The 21,251-nt window shown below is 32.2% G+C and overlaps 3 protein-coding genes across 4 annotated transcripts; 2 read left to right on the top strand and 1 right to left on the bottom strand.

Moving 5' to 3' along the window:
* Positions 1 to 1,515: 1,515 nt before the first annotated feature.
* On the top strand, positions 1,516 to 14,276 carry LOC105782167 (protein transport protein Sec24-like At4g32640). Of its 2 annotated transcripts, none has more exons than XM_052626125.1 (25): positions 1,516 to 1,657; positions 2,089 to 2,869; positions 3,529 to 3,750; positions 3,927 to 4,001; positions 4,116 to 4,214; positions 5,107 to 5,218; positions 5,542 to 5,669; positions 7,205 to 7,261; positions 7,919 to 7,999; positions 8,450 to 8,527; positions 8,719 to 8,811; positions 9,143 to 9,197; positions 9,751 to 9,827; positions 9,914 to 9,985; positions 10,120 to 10,203; positions 10,498 to 10,617; positions 10,716 to 10,784; positions 10,929 to 11,006; positions 11,131 to 11,269; positions 11,481 to 11,645; positions 11,883 to 12,034; positions 12,144 to 12,323; positions 13,062 to 13,150; positions 13,394 to 13,425; positions 13,892 to 14,276. In XM_052626125.1, exons 2-25 carry the CDS (start codon positions 2,117 to 2,119, stop codon positions 13,999 to 14,001), a joined length of 3,120 nt encoding a protein of 1,039 aa, XP_052482085.1. In that variant the 5' UTR covers positions 1,516 to 1,657; positions 2,089 to 2,116; the 3' UTR covers positions 14,002 to 14,276. The 2 variants fall into 2 exon arrangements, with proteins under 2 accessions (XP_052482085.1, XP_052482084.1); XM_052626124.1 differs by having other exon boundaries at positions 7,142 to 7,261.
* Positions 14,277 to 17,771: 3,495 nt separating this feature from the next.
* LOC105782174 (40S ribosomal protein S24-1) lies at positions 17,772 to 19,738 on the bottom strand. The gene is made up of 5 exons (XM_012606717.2): positions 19,571 to 19,738; positions 19,153 to 19,194; positions 18,879 to 19,049; positions 18,164 to 18,250; positions 17,772 to 18,062 (listed from the first exon to the last, which is right to left on the bottom strand). The coding sequence occupies exons 1-5, from the start codon at positions 19,640 to 19,642 to the stop codon at positions 18,030 to 18,032; spliced, it is 405 nt and encodes a 134-aa protein (XP_012462171.1). The 5' UTR covers positions 19,643 to 19,738; the 3' UTR covers positions 17,772 to 18,029.
* Positions 19,739 to 19,900: 162 nt separating this feature from the next.
* Positions 19,901 to 21,146, top strand: LOC105782170 (60S ribosomal protein L2, mitochondrial). Its single transcript, XM_012606714.2, has 2 exons — positions 19,901 to 20,101; positions 20,396 to 21,146. The coding sequence occupies exons 1-2, from the start codon at positions 20,008 to 20,010 to the stop codon at positions 20,911 to 20,913; spliced, it is 612 nt and encodes a 203-aa protein (XP_012462168.1). The 5' UTR covers positions 19,901 to 20,007; the 3' UTR covers positions 20,914 to 21,146.
* The last annotated feature ends 105 nt before the right edge of the window (positions 21,147 to 21,251 follow it).

The following is a 21,251-nucleotide window of genomic DNA, read 5'->3' as shown; positions in this document are numbered from 1 at the left end:
CGATTTTGCCTTAGGTGTGTAACGAAAACCCGATTTTCTACGAATTGCAAACACCGAAAAACATGGCTTTCGACGCCACATGGTTATGTGGTAGGCCATATGCCATATGAGCCACACGTCCGCGTGTCTCACTGTTTTCGAATTGGAGGCACACGAGCGTGTATCCAGGCTGTGTAACTCATTATTTTGGATTTAGGGTCACAAGAGCTAAGGATACAGGCGTGTGCTTAGTCGTGTGCCAGATAGTGTAACTCACTGTTTTGAGTCACACAGCCGTATGGACCACACGAGCCAGCTACCCAGGCCATGTGAATCCACACGGGCGTATGGGCCAAAAATCAGAAATTTTCTCAAGGGCCATAATTGTCGTTTGAATCGAACGTAGACCTATCGTAGGGTCTGTATGATCTGAATTAGACATTGAAATTGTTATCTGACAATCTGTCACTGAGTAATTTGTTACTCTAATTGAAAAGTATAAGAACTTAGAATGATTTAATTGGAGAATATAACCCAAATCTATAATGGTACAAATAATATAGGACTAGTAATTGAAATTAACCAAATGTATTTAACAACTACAAATTGGGTTAGGACTAAAATTTCAAAATTCGAAAAAGTAAAGGGACTAAATTTGACCAATTTGAAAAATATAAAACTATTGATCATATTAAAATATTAAAAATATAATAACCATTATTCTTTCGACAAGTACATGATGGTGTTAAATACATTTATGTAATTATTGTCCTTGACTTGGATGAAATTCCCAACGTGAAGCTCGGGAATCAATTTAGTTTTACGAAAAATCCAAAGAAAATTAAAGGAATAGTTATTTTCACCAAACATCCCGAAATCACGACCTTTATTTATTTTAGTTCTCAAACTTTAAATCATTATAATTACACCTTCAAATTTGAATATTATATTAATAGAGTCATCCCATTATTAAAATAATTATTTTAACCCTTAAACGAGACATCAACTCTTATGTCACATAATTTAATATGAAAAATTTAAAGAAAATGAATATTGTGAAAATGGATGTTGTGAAAATATTTGTTTTGAGATTTCAAAGCTTTTACAAAACTATCACTCACTCTATTTTTGTTAGTTTTAATTTTAAAATTATACAACAACATTTTAATTTTTTAATTTTCATTTTAAATTTCGTCACATAAGATTTTACTATAATTTAATAGTTAAATTAATGATTTTAATAATGGAAGGACTTGATTGATATAATATCAATAGTTTGAAAATATAATTAAAACGTTTTAAAGTTTAGGGATAGATTTAGAATGAGGGTCATAGTTTGGGGAGATATGGTGCAGTTAACTCTTAAAGAAAAGCTTAAAAAAGGTACTAGTGACGTGGACATATAAATTCCCACGTGGGAAACTGTAAATTGTTGGAACACCTCCACTTTTCAAAATGACGTGGCACGATCCCTATGTATATATCTTCGTACGGACACTTTCAATCACTCCGAGAAAATACGAAAAACGCGCCTTTTGTTTCTGCAAAACATTTCGCCATTAAAATTTTCATCCCCAAATCCTAATCCATTTTTCTCAATTTTCTTTTTAAAACCCTAACCTGCATTTATCCTGATCCAAAACCTTAATCACCATTCTTTGGTCCTCTTTAATCTCAGGTTTTACTCTACATTTTTTCCTGTTTAATCATTTTCTCCTTTTCATTTGCATGTATTATGGATTATAATAAAATCAATTAAAACAATGCCTTTTAAGATTAATTACACGTATTAAATTTGAATGATAGAGCATGTTCTTTATTTGAAAATCTAGGAAGTTATAGGAAAATGATGTTTGTTTCGTGTGATTGACGTAAAAATTCAGGTTTGATTAGATTGTCATGTTTATAATAATTGCATAAATAAGTTTGTAAAATTCTGTTTTTTATTATTATTTTGATATAAATTATGAATTGAGGTTTATCATGTTGAAGATTTTATTATAAATAAAAAGATGTAAAATGCATAAAGGAATTGATTATTGTTTTATGTATATTATTTATTATTTTGTTGATGCTTCGATTTGAATTCTTTTTTGTTTGGAAAAAAAGTTGAAAAGAGTGACAAAAAGGGAGGGAAATGGCAACTCCTATGCCATCGGGGGTACCAAGGCAACCCCCGCCTCAGACTCACAATCCAAATTTCCAGCAAAAACAAGAATCTTTACCAGATAATTTACAGAAGTGGAATCCAAATAAGCCATCTCCGTTGCCCGGTTCAGCCCCAACGCTTCCTCCATTAGTAAGACCACCACCAAGCTCTTCCACGTCGGCTCCTTCCCAGCCAAATTCCCGCCCTGGTGCACCACCTCCATTGGTGGTTCCTGGACCCAATGTTCCTCCAAATGTTGGTTCAGTTAGGCCATTTGGGCCACCAAGTGGACCGCCTTCGCCTTTTCGGTCACCAAGTGGACCGCCTTCGCCTTTTCGGTCACCAAGTGGACCGCCTTCGCCTTTTGGGCCACCAAGTGGACCGCCTTCGCCTTTTCGGCCACCAAGTGGACCGCCTTCGCCTCTTGGGACTAGACCACCTCCAGGGTCTTTACCTTCTTCAATGGGTGGTGGTCCTGTCATCAGTCCACGAGGTTCAGGTGCACCTGGACCTGGTGGTCGACCAGGTGCTTTTGGTAGTTCGATTAGAAACGGTCCACCTGTTGGGGTGCCTCCACCAATGATGGTGAGTGGTAGGTCTCCTGGCCCGGCTCCTAGTATGGGGCCTTTTGTTGGGAGTCCTCAGGCCAGTCATAAGCCAGGTCCTCCTACGCAATCTGCTCCGCCTTTTTCAGCACCTCTGGCTGCTCCTTTTGGGACTCAGACATGGGCACCTGGTCAGGTGAGCTTCTTATCATTGTTTGTATCAGTAACTTGCTGAGAGAATTAAAATCTAAGTTTTCTCTTATTCTTTCTCTGTTGGATGACTTAAAACATAGTCCACAGGAAGTACGAATTTTATCTTTATGTCCTGCTGTTTGCCAAGAAGGTGTGTGTATGTGGCAAAAATGGATGCATAATAAAGGGAATATAGAAGTAAAAAAATGTGGATATATGACTTTCCATTTTTAAAATAGATGGTAGCAGAATATAGTTGCAGACTGACTCTTTAGGACAAAATATTATGGTACTGAGCAGTTTTGTGGTTTGATGAACATAAAATATACCTCAAGTAAATATTAGATAACTTCCAGAATCTTGGAAGGATACTTTATATTTCTGCCATATCAGGGCATCACTACTTGCCAGGGTTAATATCTATAATTGAATTGGCGGTGTTTTTTAAATTGCATAGCTGGTTATTGTTAAAGATAATGAAGTGGCATGTAAGGTATCTTCTTGATAGTTGTACACTTTCTACTATCAACAAGTAGGTACTGCATTGATTATTCTTTTAACATCAAGATTTGTGGATGTTCTGATGGGAGTATTTGCTGTAAATAAAAGAGGCGTTTCTTCTTTAAGTTAAATTCTTCTTTTTTGTCCTCTGAATTTCTTTAGGTTGCTCCACCTACAGCAGCACCTAATGCTGCTGTTCAACCGCCTAGAATGTTCGGAATGCCACCACCACAACCAAACCAACCATTACCTGCCATTGATCAAAGTGGTGCTAGCCTGGAAGATGCACGTAAGATTAATTCAAATCAAATTCCAAGGCCCACTACAAGTTATTCTGTAATTCAGTATGACACTCGCCAAGGCAATCAAGCCAATATTCCTCCGGTATTGCACTGATCTCCCAGAAAGCATTGAGGTTTTATTATTATTGTTGTTGTTACAATTTGGTTGAGTAATCTTATTAGATTCCTCCCGTCCCTTTCTCCTTTCTGTAATTTTTGTTTCTTTTTTAAAAATCTATTGATGTTTTTCCATTATGGATACATTGTTTCCTTGAAAAGCCTGCTTCTTGTGATTACATTGTCAAGGACACTGGAAACTGCAGCCCACGCTATATGAGATGCACAATCCATCAGGTTACAGTCAAACTTCTGATATTGAATTGCTGACAATTAATTTCTTCTTTTAATAAGAATGTTTGATGCCACTATTTTTATCACTAATTTGGATATCCTTTGTTATGTTGACAGATTCCTTGTACTGCAGACCTTTTAACCAATTGTGGGATGGAATTAGCCTTAATGGTTCAGCCTCTGGCCCCTCTTCACCCATCTGAAGAGCCCATTCCGGTATTTCATTATTTCTTCTGAAATTTTATGTGCTATGTCTGGTATTTTCTGTAGCTCAGGTTTTTTTTTAATTCATTCTTCAGAGGATTAAATAGAAAGCCATTATTTATTTCTCTTATGAAAAGTTTCATGGCACAAATACCATACACAAAATTTCTCACGAACAACTAGGGACTGTTGAATTAAGTTAAAAGACCTCCCATTCTCATCAATTATTGAAAATTTATTGATGCAGTGAATTTTGGTACTTGTGCATGACAGGACCTCCACATTGTTCTCTGGAAGGACTTCTTGCCTTTTAGGCTATTTGTGTTTGTATATACTTGCATGTTGGTTGTTGACTTGTCTCATGGGTGATTTTATCTCCACCTTTCTTGTTTGCCATGAAAGCTTTTATCCTAAAGTCTTACCTAACCTCAAATCTTACAATGAAACTCTCTTCCACTCAACAGGGGTTGCAGATTTGTCTCCTTTTTGTTAATTAAATATCTAATGTTCTTGTAGCTAGGGATTTGATTAAATTACATAATTAGTCAAAGTGAAAACTATGAGGTTTGCTCTAGATTTGAATAAATTACATAATGGGAAAGAAAGTAGTCAAAACAAATTTTATTTTCTTTGATAAAAAATGGTTCTCAAGAAACTGATTTCAGCTGTAGCAAAAGCTACCTTGTCAGACTAGGGTTTTGAAATGAATGTTTTTCTGCAATATGATACTTGGTACCAAGATGCAAAATTTCATTGCAATTTGTTGGAAACTTAAAGAAAAGAAGAGTTTATGATTGGTAACTAGGGGACAGATTTGGATCACCTCCGAGTTTAATACAGTTTTGAATAAAGTAATAGCTGAAAACATACATATAAATATTTATCGAAGCTTTCTTTATTATAGGTTGTGGATTTTGGTGAAGGTGGTCCAATTCGATGCTCCCGTTGCAAAGGCTACATAAACCCTTTCATGAGGTTTACTGATCATGGCAGGCAGTTCATCTGCAACTTTTGTGGTCAGTATGGAATGTTGCTGTTGTTTTGTTCTTTGGTCAAGATATTGTAGTTCTTGGAACATATTGCATTCTAAAGTTATCAATAATAACCTCAATGAATCTTTGGTCAGTACGAATCTTTTGTTGTTATTGGCAATAGGGAGATTGATTTTGTAAAGAATCTTGTTATGTACAGATATCAATAATAACCTCAAAACCCTTTTACACACACGCACATGTTAAGATTACTCCTATGTCGATTTTGCTCTCTTATCCCTGCTGTGATTGTTTTTGAGAATTGAACTTCAGGATTTTGCTTTTAACATTTCCTTATTTTATTCCAGGGTGTGTTGGTTCCACTCCCCATGAGTATCAGTGCAATCTAGGTCCTGATGGTAGGCGTAGAGATGCTGATGAGAGACCTGAGCTATGTAGGGGCACTGTTGAATTTGTTGCCACGAAGGATTATATGGTTAGTTAATTAAATTTGCTGGCTCTACAGTACCAGAAATTAAATGCTCCATTTGGTTTAAGGAAATAGATGTCATTTTTGTTTTTGTTTTTTTTGAAAATTGGAAACGCTGAAGAAAGTGTGTTTGATTGAAAAAATTTAAAAATGATTTTATGAAAAATGAACATTTATAAAGATTTAAAAAAAAATAAAAGTTATTTTCGTTTAAAACTGAAAAAGTTCAAAATAAGGGTTTTTGACTTTAAATTTTAAATAATGAATAAGCCTTGGTTCAAACCCATGTATTTTTTTTTCTTTTTTTACAGAAATTACTAAACATCTAATCTCTTGCCTCGGATTGAAGTTTCTTTAAAAGGGTTAATATGCAAATTTCCCACTATACTTTAAGTGGAAATTGAAAATTGCCACTATACTTTGCTTTGATTGATATTTGCCATTGGTCCTATGAACTAGAGACAAATTTACCACATGTTAGAATTTTGCCACTAAAGTTAAATTTTTACTGAATTTTGTTATTCAATTTTAATTTAAAATAATTTGAAGACAAAATTTAATAAATTATAATTTTTTATATTTTCTTTAATATTTAACAACAATAAGTTAATTAATATAATATTATAATTTAATAAAATGTTATTTTATAAAAATAAGCTTAATTTTCTTTTATGATATTGTATTTTTATTTTTCAAGCTTTTATTTCATTAAATATAAATTCTAATTTAATTTATTAATTTTTATCAAATTATGTTTTCAAATCATCAAAATTAATATTGAGGGTGAATTTAATTAAAAATCAAAGTTGGTGGCAAAATTTATTAAGATTCAAAGCATAGTAGTATAATTCAATCACATAAGAGTTGAATAGAAAATTTACTTATATTTTCAAAATATAATGGCAAATATCAATGACAACAAAGTATAGTGGCAAATTTCAATATTCACCTAAAGTATGATGACAGATTTGCACTTTAACCCTTATTTAAAATTTTATACTTTCATATTTTTATCATTAAAAATAATTTTTATTTCTATTTACCAAATGTGTTTTTAATTTTCAAAAATATAAAATAAAAATTACTTTTAAAGATAAAAACAGAAAATATTGTCAGAAACCAAGCGGGAGTTTCATTTTCTTTTTCAAGTTCAGTTAGCATTTCTCAACCGTTTAAGAGTAGAACAAAAGATCTATTCCCTGTCAACATGAATTTTCGCTCCATGAAATATCTATTTTACTTTTTCACTCATGTTATTTGATCCTGCGATGGTGTCCATTACCTCTCAACATGCTGGTATGGTTTTCAAAAGCCTTTCCTTTTAGCTATTGGTTTTGTGTATAGCCTCTCTATGGTTGTAACATTTACTACTTAATTTGTGTTTATAACAACATCGCCTTGTTTCTCATACTTCTCCTATTCAATTTTTCTGGCTCTTCAACAATGTAATTCTCTATTACATTTATCATAATTGTCAGATGCGAGATCCAATGCCTGCTGTGTATTTCTTTCTCATCGATGTTTCCATGAATGCAATACAGACTGGTGCAACTGCTGCAGCATGTGCTGCAATCAGCCAAGTCATTGCAGACCTTCCAGTGAGTTTTTAGTCGTGTTTATTTATGTGATTGTATTTGTTCTGGGTATCCAGTTGGCATTCATAAACTTACTTAAGGTCATAGAACTGTGCTAACAGTCTTAAAATTGTGGAGTTACCATCTTCAATGATGAACTCTTAGTAATTGGGATTATGCGCCTTAATTTATTTTCTAAGAATCAAGTGATGTCTCATTTTGGCATCCCTGCTGCAATATGGCAACCACAACGGACATTGATGTAGGACAACTGGACAAGTAACTCAATACTATTTTCTGAGATCTTAATAATTTAATAATCAAAAGTCTCCGTAGACTATTAACCTTAGGTATTTAGAACTGAACTAATAAAACATGAAGTAGTAATTAACCTTCAAACTCTAATTTCTAGGGTATTTCTAAAATAAAAATTAATATAAAATAATGTAAATGACCTAAAAAAGCTTAAATAAACATAAATTTTATCTTCAAACTTATACATTATAAAATACATCCTTTTCTTCTTAATGTTCATAAACTAATTTAGGTCTAAATTGAGAATGCAAAATATATTGCTTATATTTATTTGTTTTGTTAGTTATTTGGTATTTATAAGATCTATCTGTGTTTATTCAGTGTGAAGACGGGATACCTATTGTTTTGATGTTTCTGTTATTGCAGGAAGGTCCTCGGACAATGTTGGGAATTGCAACATTTGACTCAACTGTTCATTTTTATAATTTGAAACGTGTACTGCATCAGGTAATACTTAGTTTTAGTTGCATTAAGTTCTTTCAAAGGGAATTAGTGTTTTTTGTTCCTTTTTATTAAGAATTTTTTATGGAATTGACAATTACTTTCAAGTTTCAACCTCTCAGATTCTATTTTCTTCCTTCTTTTCCCTAAATTTTAAATGAGATATATCTGCATTTTCCTGCTGAATAAAATTTAAAATAAGCATAAGTTTATTTTTAATATTTCTAGATGAATGGTAGCACATGGAAGAGATAGGTAGGACCACTGATTACTGCATTTCCTTTGTGATCTACATAATTTCAGCCTGGAGGAGTTTGTAGCTGAAGTTCTTTACTATATTTGGATTGGTTTCCATCTCTTCACCTTGGATTGTTATGCTTTGTTGCTTTGACAAATATTTTACCTATACACTCTTAACAAGTCTCAGGCTAATTTAAGTTTCAACTTACACTGCAGCCACTGATGCTAATTGTTCCAGATGTCCAAGATGTTTATATTCCTCTTGAAACTGATGTTGTTGTTCAGCTTTCGGAGGTTGGTTTTTCATCTTTATATTTCCAACACACAACACACTCACACAGAGGCTGTGATGTTTGTTTGGCTTTGTTTGTGCCTTTAAAGCATGAGACAAAAATGAACTATTTTTAAGTTGATTGATTTTTCGTCTAGAGTTGCATTCAGTAAAGCTATTTATTAACATTTTACCATTGGGAATTTGGGTTTAGTGTCGTAAACATATACAGCAATTGCTGGAAAGCATTCCAACCATGTTTCAGGACAACAGCACTGCTGAATCAGCTTTTGTTGCGGCAATCAAGGTATTCTCTTGATAAAGCAGGTCTTTTTCTTCCTCGATAAATTTTACATGTTCATGCAAATCAGTTTGAGAGCATTGCAGAAGTTTTCTTTCCCTTTACTACACTTTTCTTTAAGCATTTCTAAAGCAGCCCAAAGATGCCATTTTTTTTCCTTAAAATGGGTTTTATGCTTTCATATTATGATATTCTAATCACAATTGACTTTATAATGACTCATTACACTCTGTTTAACTTTGCTGTTGCTTTGCTTGTAAATATTAGCCAACTGTTGGAAATGCAAGAATTCATTGATTTAGTTTTAGACATTTTATACTATTCCATTCTATTTCAGGCTGCTTTCTTGGCAATTAAGAGTTCTGGAGGGAAGCTTTTGGTATTTCAATCAGGCAAGCCTATATGTTTTATATTTGTATGAATAAGCCTATTTGAGTGTATACTATAAATGTTTAAATCAATGGTTTACATTGTCAGATAAGGGTACTGAAAAGAATCATTTGAATCAGACATTATCAACATAAATCTTTTAAAGATAAACCAGAAGATTATTTCACTAGATATTCTTTTCCTTTTAAGATGAATGCTCTGTTCTTTGTTTTCTTATGAAGTGGGTTGATTGAAATTGTTTTGGTGTATTTTTTTAACCTGGTCTATTTTGGAATAAAAATAAATAGGAATTTAAGGGTCCTTAATACAAAAAAATGGCTTTATTTTTCTTTTATAGATTTGGTTTTCCAGTTGTAATTACTGTGAGAGGCTCTTTATTTTATTGTTCTTTACATTTTTGAAATGGATTTCTCTTTGCATATAACTTCACTGTACTTCTAAATTTCATTTTGAATATGTGGATTGATTGCAGTAACTAGATACTGATATTCAGTATTTCAAAGTTGTTTGATGCATTTGAATGAAAGAGATTTCTAATGATTGTACCATATGCAGTCCTACCATCAGTTGGCATGATTGCACTTTCTGCACGAGATGCTGAAGGAAGAGATAATACTTCTGCAGGAGAAAAGGTAACGGCAATTGAACTCTATATCCTCTTCTGATTTATGAATCTAGTGGTTTTAAATGAACTGTTATGCTATTTTCTGGATTTTAGGAGCCTCATAAACCACTCCAACCAGCAGACAAAGCTTTAAAGACAATGGCAATTGAATTTGCAGAGTGCCAGGTGAACTTGTCAATAATTTCTTTTCTATCAGTACCCCATGATTCACAGATAATAGGAAATTCAGCCTCTTGGCATTCAGTCGTTGCTACAAAGAAGTTATATTAGCAAATTGTTTGTATTCCAACATGTGCCAGGTCTGCGTAGATGTATTTATCACTACCCAGACTTACGTAGACATTGCTTCCATTTCTGTTATCCCAGGAACTACAGGTGGGCAGGTAATGTTGAATGTCTAATTCTTATGTTCTATTGTCTAATAATAGGTTGCAAATTATTAGCTCTTGCATTGGAGCTTGCCAAATAAAACATGTGAAATGAATTGGTAAGATTAATTCAAAAATTGAGACAATGAAGTTTGATAATAAACTTTTATGTTGCTTCATTTTTCTTTGGGCATTTGCAAAAAATGCCTTTGGCACAAAAGCTTTCTCCTGCCCCATTTCACTTATTTTCTTGTTTTCCTTGCTTTTCATTTACTTCTCTTTCATTCACTTTGTTTCACTCTTTTTCAGGTTTATTACTATTATCCTTTCTCATCCATATCTGATCCGGTAAAACTTTACAATGATCTTAGATGGAATATTACAAGGCCTCAAGGTTTTGAGGCAGTGATGCGTGTGAGATGCAGCCAGGTATTACTCTTGGAGGCCAAAACCTGCTATGATGTTATCCGTTCCATGTTCAGAAGATGCTTTATGCTGGGATGTTTATTTTGTTTTCATTCCTGTAGGGCATTGATGTGAAAGAATACCATGGGAACTTTTGCAAACGCATTCCGACAGATGTTGACCTACCAGGGGTCTGTCTACTTTTCAATTGATTTTTATTGGTGTTGTCCTCAATGAAGATTGACCTTGTTTGACTAACTGATTTAGAGATTGCTAGAGAGTTAATTTCTAGGTTTTATGTTTCTTTTTTTCTTACTCTGCTTGTCTTTATGCAGATAGACTCTGACAAAGCTATAGTGGTAACTTTGAAACATGATGATAAACTGCAGGATGGATCAGAGTGTGCTTTTCAGGTAGCATCTACTTTCCTTGCTGGGGTATCAATAACTTGGATCATGATGTCTTCCATTCACACTATCTTTATTGTTGAATGAAAATTTTCATATGCTCTAACTCTACCATTCTTTCGTTATCAAGTGTGCTCTTCTTTATACCACTGTGTATGGCCAAAGAAGAATCCGAGTTTCAACTTTGTCTTTGCCATGCACAAGAAACATTACTAACTTGTTCCGAGCAACTGACTTAGATGCACAATTTGTATGTTCTTTAAAGCAAGGTAAATTGCACCATCTTCCTTGCTTTGACTTGGTTTATTCAGTACGACATTTTTGCCCTTCACAATAGGTTTTCATTAAGGATCTGAGGCTTTAATACTGAAAATTATGGCTCCATTGTTATTGTTGTTATTCCCTGGAATCTGCTACTAAAAATCAAAATAAAGAAGACCAACTTTATGTGCTTATTCTTCATTTTGCTTTTGCTTTCAGTTGCAAATGAAATACCTTTTACTCCACTCTTGCAAATACGGGAACAAGTGACAAACATTTGCATCAATAAATTGCTCGCATACCGTAAATTTTGCATCACAGCAACATCCTCTGGGCAGTTTATTCTTCCTGAAGCACTAAAGCTGTTGCCTCTATACACTCTTGGTAAATTCCAATCTACATATTAATTTATTCTGATCTATACTGTCTTGTAACTGTCATTGTGCCTAAAGTTGGATCCTCTTGATTTTTAGAATTTTTTTTTTATCCTTCAAAATGCATGTTTGAGAGAGGTGGATTTTAGAGCTGCCAAATCATGCTTTGCACTCAATACTTTCAGTTGGATTACCTTTTAAGACTGAGGACTGATAATCCTTTTCTTCTTTTACTAATTCTTTTCAGCACTAACTAAAAGTACTGGACTGCAAACTGATGCGAGAATAGATGATCGGTCTTTCTGGATCAATTATGTTTCCCACATTTCTACTCCTTCAGCAGTTTGTCTAGTGCTCCCTCAGATGATTGCAGTTCACAACCTTGATCTCGATAAAGAGGTCTGCCTTTCTTGCATTCTTCTATTATTATTTCTTTGGGGTTTTGGAGGGTTCCTTTTTGCAAAAGGATCCTTGACATAATCCCTATGCTTGTTTTGCTTGTTGACAGGAAGAGAATGGATCTGCAATTCCTCCAATACTTCCTCTTTCCAGTGAATTTGTGAGTGAGGAGGGCATTTATCTTCTTGAAAATGGTGTTAATGGCTTAATATACATTGGGAGCTTGGTGGATTCAAATATAGTGCGACAACTATTTGGCTTTTCTACAGTTGAAGAAACACCTACCCAGGTAATTATTTTTTAATGATCTAAACATATGATGATATTATCAAGATTGAAAAAAAAAAAAGGGGTTGCATTTTACTAATTTTATAAACAAAATTATGCAGTTGGAACAGTTTGAAAATTTCTTTTCCTAATATAAAATGTGCTAAGTTTTCAAGAAAAAGGAACTGAGCTCATTTTGTTATTTATGTCCGTATATAAGATTTCTATTATTTGAGTTGCCATATGACATATTAGATAGAAACACAGTATCTCAAAATTCTGAATCCCCAACCCTTGGTTTTGGGACATAATTAGATTTGTTTTCTACCATAAAATTGCCTACTCTATTAGACTCGGTTCTAATGATTTTAAAGACTCTCATGTGATCTCTGTTTGGCATCTTTATTTGGGTACTGTGCATTTTGTATTTTAGGTGATCAATGGTATGAGATTCTTCTGATAACTTTAAGTGGAAATTTTAATCATTGTAGCTAAAAGCTATATTATTTGGACTAGATATGAGCATTGGGTATGAGTATGTATATATTCAATTTTTCCATGTTTTTTAAAAAAAAAAAGTATTTAAAAGATCTTATTTTATTTACCGGGTACTTAATTAAGAGTCATAGCAACATAACTAAGCGGTTCTCTCTAACTTGTGCTTATTAGGATTGTACAGTAAGAGGTGTTTTTCAGAAATGTGTAAAAAAAGCGCAATTGCCAACTTGGCATTTTTTTATCTAATAATTCCTTTCCACAGTTTGCACTGCAGCAATATGATAATCCATTATCCAAGAAGCTAAATGATGTGGTCAACGAAATAAGGCACCAACGTTGCTCCTATCTCCGGTATGATTTGAGTTGTTTTTGGTAGCTTTGCTGATTTAACAAATTATATTTCTCTCCAGCAGTGAAATTTTTAAGCTCCGCAAACGAGATTGACAAGATATCTTAATTTCTCTTGCAAATTTTTTTTAAAAAATTCACTTTCAGAAAGATGAACTTTTCTTACTTTAATGACTGTTTTTGTCATTGATAATATTAGGTATAATTTTGTGTGATATTTGTTTATTATTTTCCCGGCTTGTGCAGATGGACTTTGTGCAGAAAAGGAGATGCATCAGGTATGTATAGTTTGTGCTAATTCCGTGACTAATTTTTTCAACCTTCTTTGTCTAAATTAGGGGTATAGTCAAACTCGGCTTAGCTGCAAAAAGCTCGAGCTTGACTCAAATTTTGAGGTTCAAAATTCAATTCAAAATAAAAATCAAACTATTTAAGCTCGCTTGATTAAGCTCTTTTTCTTAGTAAAAACTGAGCTTAATTTCATTTCAACCTTGACCGCTTATGCGTGAGTTGGGGTTCAAATTTAGATTTTCAATATTAGAATACTCACAATTTAGCTAACTTAATGGCTAAAGTTGTTCGAGCATGAAGTCAACACTGATTGAACCGAATTCAAGCTTATTTTGAACTGAAGCCGAGAAGCTTAAGTCTTAAGAGACCCATGCTGCAAAATTTTGAAGAACAGTTTCAAGAGAGAATCAAACTGTAACTTTGCTTTTGTTTTGTTGAATGCATTTTTGGCAGGAGCATTGTTCTTCTCGTATTTGGTTGAAGACGCGACTCCAAAAGACGGTCCTTCATATTCTGAGTTTCTAGCACATCTCCATCGGAGCATTCAAGCAAAACTGTCTTAAGATCTTTCTCTTGTGTTAACAGAAAAAATCCAATCGAAGCTGCAGAGGCCAAAGATGAAACTCAAAAGATATTTTTTCCCCTCTGGAATCCAACACTACAGATATTATACTGAAAGATAACTGCGACATTTTTTCTTTATTTTTTCATGAGGAAAGGATTAATGCTTAGTGGCAGAACCAATGCCAACTTTTAGTTTTGTTTATTTTTCTTCATTTTTACATTAATCTTTATTTTTTTTCATCAACATTCTTTTTTTATGACCTTTTTCTTTATATTTTCTGCCTCAAATCTCTTTTTTCCCTTCAATTTTTCTCTTCCTGTCTCCTACCCTTCACCCTTTTTTTTTTCAATTACAAGTACTGCCAAGCTCAAATCACTGCTTTATAAAGGCTTACGGTGATAATAGTAGGGTGTTATTTGAAAGAAAAATTTGGGTAAATTATACAAATGGTCACTCAATTATGCCCACATTCTTGTTTTAGTCACCTAACTTTAAAATTTTTCAATTTATGCATTAATGTTTGAATTCGTTTCTGTTTTGGTTACTCGTAATTAAATCGATAACGAAAAAGTCTTTTAATAACACATTTAGTCAACAATACTTACATATTCTATCAATTTGATCCTAATTTTAAATAATTCAATAAATTTCATCCTTCACTTTTACAAATTCTATCAGTTCATCCTACCTAATCAAAGTTTTAACTTTTGAACCACGTCTATAAATTTGTAAAGCTTAAAAAGAAATAAAAACACATTTAATTGATGCACGGACTTGGTTGTATTTTTCAATTTTAATATATTAAATATATTTTATGGTTTTATATAAATTTTATAATTATATTATAATTAAGTTTAAATCATTTTGTATATTTTGTAACTCAATATCTTATTTGATAAAATTGATGTCTTGAATCATTATTATACGTATATAGTATATATAATTTTCTAGATTAAACATATATGAAAGTGTTTATAAAATTTATTAACGTTTTATTTATGAAATCTATTTGCAATAAACATTTTATTTTTTAAAAAAGGTGTTTCTAAATTTTTTAGAAACCTATTTTAATTTTTAAAGTTTAACTTTTATTAATCTATTTTCAAAATATTTAGTTTACATAGTCTAAATTTTAAATTCAAGTATGGTATTTTTTAAAATTAAATTATTTTAAATTTACTAATAGTTGAATGACTATCGTGTAATTTATCCTTAAAAAAACTCAAAACTAACATTTATAAATTATAAAATGATTAAATATATTTTAATTGATACACATATTTAGCATGTGCATTACATGAGTATATTTTATTGCACAAGATATAAAAATGTGTCTTTGTTTTCGTGGAATGTCCCTGGTATTGCTTACCAATCATATATTTGTTAGGTTAAGGAACAAGACAATTAATATATAAAATTTTAAGTTTGAGTATTGTAAATTAGAAAAAAAAGTTTTGTTGAGTTACTTTGATACCAATACAGAACCTCTTACCATTTGTTTTATTGGAATATTTTTTGGGGGGGAGTGTTTATAAATTTATAGATGTGAAATGTCTAAGCTGAAAGCTTTGATTAGGAAGTTTGAGAATTAAATTGATAGAATTTGTAAATCTAAAATGTTAAATTTATTGAATTATTTAGAAGTAGGATCAAATTGATAGAATATATAAGGATTGAAAGCTAAATGTGTTATTATACTAGTTAGAAAAAGGCTTTCCGTTATCAATTTAACCGTGGGTGACCAATAATGAATTAACCCGTTAATTCCTAAATTAAAAATTTTTAAAATTGAGTGACCAAAACAGAAACACGAACATAGTTGGATGACCATTTGTAAAGTTTACCCTTAAAATTATAGAAGAATAATAATATTTAAAGTATATGATATAAAAATATATTATACATCATTAGATTTATAGAAATATAAAATATATATTAGAATTAAATAAAAGTTATCTATTTGTCCATTTTTTTTATTAGAATAATAAAAGTTATATATCATCCTCACTTGTATTTTTTTTGGTAGAAAAAGACAGCATTAAGCGATTATAATAGATAAACCACAACTAAGAGGAGTTAGACCCGTAATGATCTCTTTCCAACAATCTTATAACCAATGCTGGTGGTGCTCTAAATAAACGTATCAAAGAACTTCCTATATTAATACATTTGGTCATGTGATTTGCAACACCATTAAGATTTCTCGAGATATGTCGGATACGAACCTTCCATTTTCGACGCAGTACCTGATGTAGTAGTCGTAACTCCAATAAAATACTACTAGCTCCTCCACTAGATAACAATAATTTAAACAACAATGCATTATCGCACTCAACTTTAATTTTCCTAAACCCTTTATCCCAAGCTAAAAATAATCATTCTAACATCACTCTTGTTTCAACTTTAAATATTGATTCATTGCCAAAACTCATTGTATAGCCCCATAACCAAATCGCATTAAAATATCTGAGAACACCATCAATAAAAACTCATTCCTCAAAACTCGACACAACCCCATCGGAATTGAATTTAATTCAACCCGTTTCAAGAGGAGTCCAACCTGAAATGGTCCACATGGTCCCCAAAGATTTCATTGCTAGTAATGAATAAATAGATACTCGGTTACTTAAAATAAATAAATATATTTTTAGAATTTTAAAAGCTTCGATAGAAATAAAAAATTTTCTTCCAAATCATTTATTAAAACATATTGTGAAAGAACAAAATAATAGTATTCTATGTTATTAGAATATTTCATTTATTTAAAACACTTTTTAACGAGAGAAAAAGAGTTTGAGTTAATAAAATTCGAAATTAGTAAAACTTCAAATTAATAAGATATTTCGCCACTAATTCTTTAATTTGATTGACATTTTGTTTGATACAATGATAATTTGTACTTAAATTACTTTTAAAATAAATAAACACTTGACAAATAAGTCACAACTAGAGCTCGACTTAAGCATATTTAATTGCTTTATCTAATACACATCTTGATATAAGGGTAAATATCTTTTACTGTTAAGATTTGATGTAAAATACATGATCTAGTTATAGTTTGAAAAATATGCACTTATTTTCCTTTTAAGTTTGAAGAGATATTTTATTATTATTTCACTTACAAATCAAATGAGATTACTTAAAGTTGAAATAAATAAAAAGATAATTATATTCTTTTATATTTATTATCTATCATTTATTTTTTAAATTATTTTTATACAATTATATATTAATCTTGGACATGAGTTTATTAAATTATTTTTACTTAAATTAATTAATTATCATTATTTCGAAAGTTTTGATGAAAAATATTAAATATAAAAGAAAAAAATCCTCTCAAAGTAAATATATATATGAATATATATATTAAAATATTTAACATGTATTAAAATAAACTAACATATAATAAAAATATATATTCAAGATACTAGAATGCTATGTAATTTATAATTAATTCAATGATAATTAAAATAATTTTAATATTGATTAAATTATTATTTTGAAAATTATTAATGAAAAACTAAACATAACAAAAATAAATAAAAGGATAAATAATTAATAAAGGATAAATTATTTTTATTTAAAATTAAAAATAAATAAGTGAATATTTTTCACCATAAGTGTAAATGATTTTTTTAATCAATGTTAGAATTTGAAAAATTTTCCTCCAGTTAAAATATAATTTACGATACTACAAATATAAAAGAATAATTTAAAAATAATATTTATGTGGTGTACATAGTCATACTGCAACTTGAAACCTACTCATTTAATAAAATCATAATAAATTATTTATTTTCTATATTATTGGAAATAAAACTGCATAACACTAAAATATTTCAAAATAGGATAATCAGATACTATAAGTAGCGTATAACTAAATAATCAAATAACACCAAACTCAGTTTCCAAAAATATAGGTTCAAGAACACTTAAAAACTTCGGACTACTTATGCATCGCTCTCGAGAAACATCGGCTTTAAGATAAGCGCGATCCTCGCCTTTTTCCGTTCCGGGCATCTTACCTCACTTCTTCTTCGCTGATTCACTGGCCTTGGTCTATTCATCAAGCAAAATGGTCAAAGGATTCAGTCTGACAGAAGTGTTTAAAAACAGGAAGCAGTTCAAGTAGGCCATCAAGAAAGAAGAATTAGTCTTACCTTCTTTACTCCCCGGATCTTCTTAGCCCTGTTCTTCCGTTCCTTCATTTGCTTCCTTGATTTCTCCACCTTCTTATCGAGTCCGTTCTGAAATTGCAATGTAAATAATTAGCGTCTTACATCACTTCCAGCATATCCGGACCCAAGATATGTCATTGCAAATGAAACTTGTAACTAACAATGGAAAGGAAAAATAGCAAGCAATAGGGAATTATATCGCTCCGACTCTTCATTTTTTTTCCTTCAAAGAGTACCCGTGTTTTGACACCCTCGAACGTGACTATAGATATGATTCAGTTCTCTCAAAATATACGAAAAACTAAATATTTTGAGCATTTCCACAACCCACCATCAATTCAGATAGATAGGGAACCAAAAGCAGAAGTGAATGCAATAGAACTGAGAAGGTTAAGTTACATGCCTTTTAGAGTTATTAACTGCTATGTTACTTGGACTCCCGTGGGAGTGTCAATTACGAATAAGTGTCTGACACGACTATGTTCAAATTTTTAATATTTTTATATATTTAGAAAATCCTTGAAAGGTCGTAACCTTAAAATCATATGTGGATATGAGTCGGATACTAGTACTTCAAGAAAAATGAAAAATATTATCAACAAAGGACTTCAACATTCTACGAATTAGACAATCACATCATACCAAGCAAAGCTAGCAAAATCCAGAGAAAACGTATAGAAACAACATAGAAGATTACCCTGATCAGCCTGTATTTGGGCTCGTACTTCTTTGCACTCTCGACAGAATCATAAATCAAACCAAATCCAGTAGATTTGCCACCGCCAAAATGAGTCCTGAACTTGAACACAAAGATCGAATTTGGGTCCTTCACCTCATACATCCTAGAAAGCTTCTCCTTCAGCTCCGCCTAACAATCCGACATCAACAAATCAAAATACATGTAAACACAACCTCTCCAAGTTTACCAGCAGTTCAAAAATACACAACAAATGAAGAACATTAAAATTTACCTTGGCAACATTGGGCCTCCCTGGATGCAAAACATCAATGACCTACAAAAAAAACAATTAAATTAAGTCAAATAATTAAAAACCAATAGCTATATTGCTTGAACTTAATATTATCTGGACATATTATGAGAGTATGATCCTCCAAATACATGAAATTTAAAAAAAAAAAATCTCATGCCTCTGAATGATCATATTTGATTTTCAGTTTCTCAAAAAAAAAAAAATCCTAAATCAATCATCTTACTTGCAATCTAATAATAAAACCCTAAACAATTATCTCTTTTTTTATTCAATTTTCTTTCATTAATTAGATCTACAGATCACACTAAATCCCATATAAGACTTAAATTCTAAAATTGGCCCATGTCTGATTACCGAGAAAATTAAAGGAGAATGAAAAAGAGGAAATGGAACTTACAAATTGTTTCCTGGAAAGGAGCCTGTTGGTCATGAACTTCCTTGTCCTGATCGTCACCGCCTTGTCCGCCATCGCAAAACAAACAATCTTCCTTTTTCCTTTCCTCTTTTGGTTTCGGGTGCAGCTTTAAAATCAGCAGCAAAAGCTCGAAGTGAAAGAATACGCAAGTGGCATCTAACTTTTTAATAGCATTGATTGGGGGATTAGGGTTTCTTGGGCTGATTTGGTTATTTTAGGGCTTTATTTGGGCTGAGTATTTTGAAATTCGAAAATTTGGACCTCCTATATAAAGCCCGTCAGCCTGTTAGGCAAATAAACGCAGCGTTTTAGACTTTTGCCTCTTGTTTTGTTTATCGTCGTCTTTTTTTCCAGGAAAATCCGAATCCTAAACCCTAGCTCTGGGAAAACAAAATCTGATAACTAAAGTAAAAAAAAAAATGGCTTTGTTGAGAGGTCGCACAGCTTCTTTGAACCTCTTCAATAGGCTTCTCCATCAATCGTTTCGTGCTCCAAATCGCAATCTCTCTTCTGGTACTTCTTTTTCTCTATCTTTTTTTTTTCACGTTTTTTAAAATATATATTGCAAAATGGCGTCTGATCTTAGCGCCATTTGTGTTATGAGAAATTACTTCTCTTGCAAGTTCAAAATTTGATGCAAAATGACAGAATAAGGAATTGGAATGAATAGAAAATCGTTCTGTAATTTCTAGGTTTATTATAATTCTAGAGTTCATTGTTTAACGCAATACTTGTATCAAGGGACGAAATAAAAGGAAGCTTTAAATATCGTTTGCTTAAAAAAAATGAATTCATCTGTTTTTGCAGTTGCAGCCGATGTTCATAATCAATCAACGATTGAGAATATGAAAAGAGATTTACTTAATCTTGACATTAATTCACAAATTGGGAGTTGTATGCCAATTGCTTCAATGCGAATTGGGACCTTTATCCACAACATTGAGGTGAACCCAGGTCAAGGCGGAAAGCTAGTCCGGGCGGCTGGAACTTCAGCTAAGATCCTCAAAGAACCGAAATCAAGATACTGTTTGATTAGATTGCCATCAGGTGCTGAAAAGTTGATTGATACTCGATGTCGAGCAACGGTTGGTACGGTGTCGAATCCTAGCCATGGAGCTAAGAAGCTTAGGAAGGCTGGACAGAGTCGGTGGTTGGGCAGGAGGCCAGTAGTTAGGGGAGTCGCAATGAATCCAGTCGATCATCCTCATGGTGGTGGTGAGGGACGGAGTAAAAGTAGTGGAAGTTACGGGAAGGGTTCGCGGACACCTTGGGGTAAGCCTTGTAAGTGTGGATTTAAGACTGCTAAAAACAGGCGCAGAAACTAGTTCTGGATCGTTTTGGCATTTAGTTGCTTTATCCATTTACAACAATCTGATTTTCAGGTTTTTGTTGAATTTTGTTAAGTTAAACAACACCTTGTATGAATTGAGGCATTTAGCTGCTGAAGTTATATGGATGTTCATGTTTGCACTTCTATAGGTTAAAAAATAATCATGTTAATTTCAGGGAACGTTTTCCATTGGATCAATATTTCAGCTGGTCAAGTAGTCTTATTACAGTTTCTCTTTCCCATTCTTTTTGAAGCCTTACAGATAATCATGTTCATCAAAAGATTGATGGTAAATTTTTATACGCATATTCAGCTTTGTAAGAGTGCATCTTT

Source organism: Gossypium raimondii, chromosome 13 (assembly GCF_025698545.1).
Source record: "Gossypium raimondii isolate GPD5lz chromosome 13, ASM2569854v1, whole genome shotgun sequence".
NCBI classification, from domain to species: Eukaryota; Viridiplantae; Streptophyta; class Magnoliopsida; order Malvales; family Malvaceae; genus Gossypium; species Gossypium raimondii.
Note: the sequence above shows the minus strand (reverse complement) of the source record. Positions and strands in the feature narration are given on the sequence as shown.